At 33.0% G+C, this 1945-nt stretch overlaps 1 protein-coding gene across 1 annotated transcript in view; it reads right to left on the bottom strand.

The window, feature by feature from the left end:
* Positions 1–7: 7 nt before the first annotated feature.
* Positions 8–1945, bottom strand: part of LOC106474023 (NAD kinase-like) — an 11914-nt gene continuing 9976 nt past the window's right edge. Inside the window, exons 9-10 of the mRNA XM_022402405.1 lie at positions 478–682; positions 8–251 (exon numbers count right to left, since the gene is read on the bottom strand). Of these exons, the coding sequence (XP_022258113.1) occupies positions 246–251; positions 478–682 (211 nt within the window). The 3' untranslated portion in view covers positions 8–245. The remainder of the gene's footprint in view (positions 252–477; positions 683–1945) is intronic.

The raw sequence follows: 1945 nt of genomic DNA, 5'->3' as shown, positions 1-1945 counted from the left end.
GAAAAATAAATGTTGTGTGACAGATATAACTTTCTGTAGATGTAGTGAAAAATGGTCGTAGCTCCTTGGGCAATTAGACCTAGATAGAAAAATAAATGTTGTGTGACAGATATAACTTTCTGTAGATGTAGTGAAAAATGGTCGTAGCTCCTTGGGCAATTAGACCTAGATAGAAAAATAAATGTTGTGTGACAGATATAACTTTCTGTAGATGTAGTGAAAAATGGTCGTAGCTCCTTGGGCAATTAGACCTAGATAGAAAAATAAATGTTGTGTGACAGATATAACTTTCTGTAACAAAGAGGACAAGACAGCACACACTACAGAATTCCTAGAGACTGTCTTGGTCACAATGAACTCTTGCTAAGCTTAATACAAAAGTCTATAACACAGGGTCAGTATCTTCACCGATTGTTTTTTTTTTGCTACTTTATGTACATTTTTTTAACACGCTTTGAGATCTTTCTTGTTACTTACCTCACTGTCTATTTGATCGGATCTGTCCAAGGAATCTATCGTGTCATTGCTAGAGCTGTGGATAAGGTCAGAGTACTCGTCAAACTGCCGTTGTTTCTTACGCACGTTCCAGTGAAGACACTCGGCTAAACTGTCAAACCAATCACTGATTTGGTCATGGGCACAGATGGATGGTAAAGGATAGACAGACATGGTCACTCGCAGACTAGAGAAGGACACAAAGAATTCAGTTTTTAATGAAAGATTCCAAATCAGAACACACTTGTCATCTCAAAGTTTACACACACACACACAAATACCCCTTTTTTGTAATTTAAAAAACTACTGCAACTACAAAAAATTTTCTTTAGATGTTAAGCTAAACATTTGCATTTTTTTGTTAAAATTTTTGGATTGAAAAACCATTGCATTGGTGGATCTTCAATGGTCGTCTTTAATTTTCCACTACTCAGAGTTTCTTTAAAGAAAAAAAAAAAGGTAATGTATTCAAAAGTTTAACTCCAAGGAACAGGAAATAAAGTAGAAAAGATTATAATGCATCCTTTGTTATTGGCTTTAAAAGAATTGATGAATAAACACGAAAATAAAGCGGTAAGCCATATTCAAGGTACTGACATCAAAACTTAATATATCTTGTCTAGTTATTACAGGCAGAAAGAACACTTGATAAAAATATATATTTTAGTTTAGAGAATTTGTTAAAATGGTCAAATGTTTAAGCCATTAAACAATCTTATTCAATAACATTAGTCTAAAATTTAATTTCTATTTCAACATTCTAGTAAACATGAATGCTTCGTGTAAACCAACCACCATTTAATTATCTATGAAGATAGCATTGATTTAACAATCTGCAGTATTAAAGGACTTAACTAGTGAAAATATCAAGACATTAAATTCTCATCTTAATCCTTTGAAAAAACCTATTGTAAGTAAAGAACATAAGGATGAACCTACAGTAACAAAAAACATCCGTTGGTTTATTTGAACTAGCACTATTGACCAGAAGCATGAATATTCAGGAAGTTTTTATAAGTTGAATGTGTTGGAAAAAATAATTCTGCTGTTACAAGTCTTCATCAGTTCTTCATGAATTATGCTGGTTGGATAGTTTAGATTCCGATACCAATAGGAAAATTATGCTGGTTGGAATGTTTAGATTCTGATAGAGGAATTATGCTGGTTGGAATGTTTATATTATATTAGGGGAATTATGCTGGTTGAAATGTTTAGATTATATTAGGGGAATTATGCTGGTTGGAATGTTTAGGTTCTACTTGGGAAATTATGCTGGTTGGAATGTTTAGGTTCTACTTGGGAAATTATGCTGGTTGGTCTGTTTAGATTATATTAGGGGAATTATGCTGGTTGGACTGTTTAGATTATATTAGGGGAATTATGCTGGTTGGACTGTTTAGATTATATTAGGGGAATTATGCTGGTTGGACTGTTTAGATTATATTAGGGG

This window comes from Limulus polyphemus, unplaced genomic scaffold, assembly GCF_000517525.1.
Source record: "Limulus polyphemus unplaced genomic scaffold, Limulus_polyphemus-2.1.2 Scaffold6733, whole genome shotgun sequence".
Taxonomy (NCBI): domain Eukaryota; kingdom Metazoa; phylum Arthropoda; class Merostomata; order Xiphosura; family Limulidae; genus Limulus; species Limulus polyphemus.
Note: the sequence above shows the minus strand (reverse complement) of the source record. Positions and strands in the feature narration are given on the sequence as shown.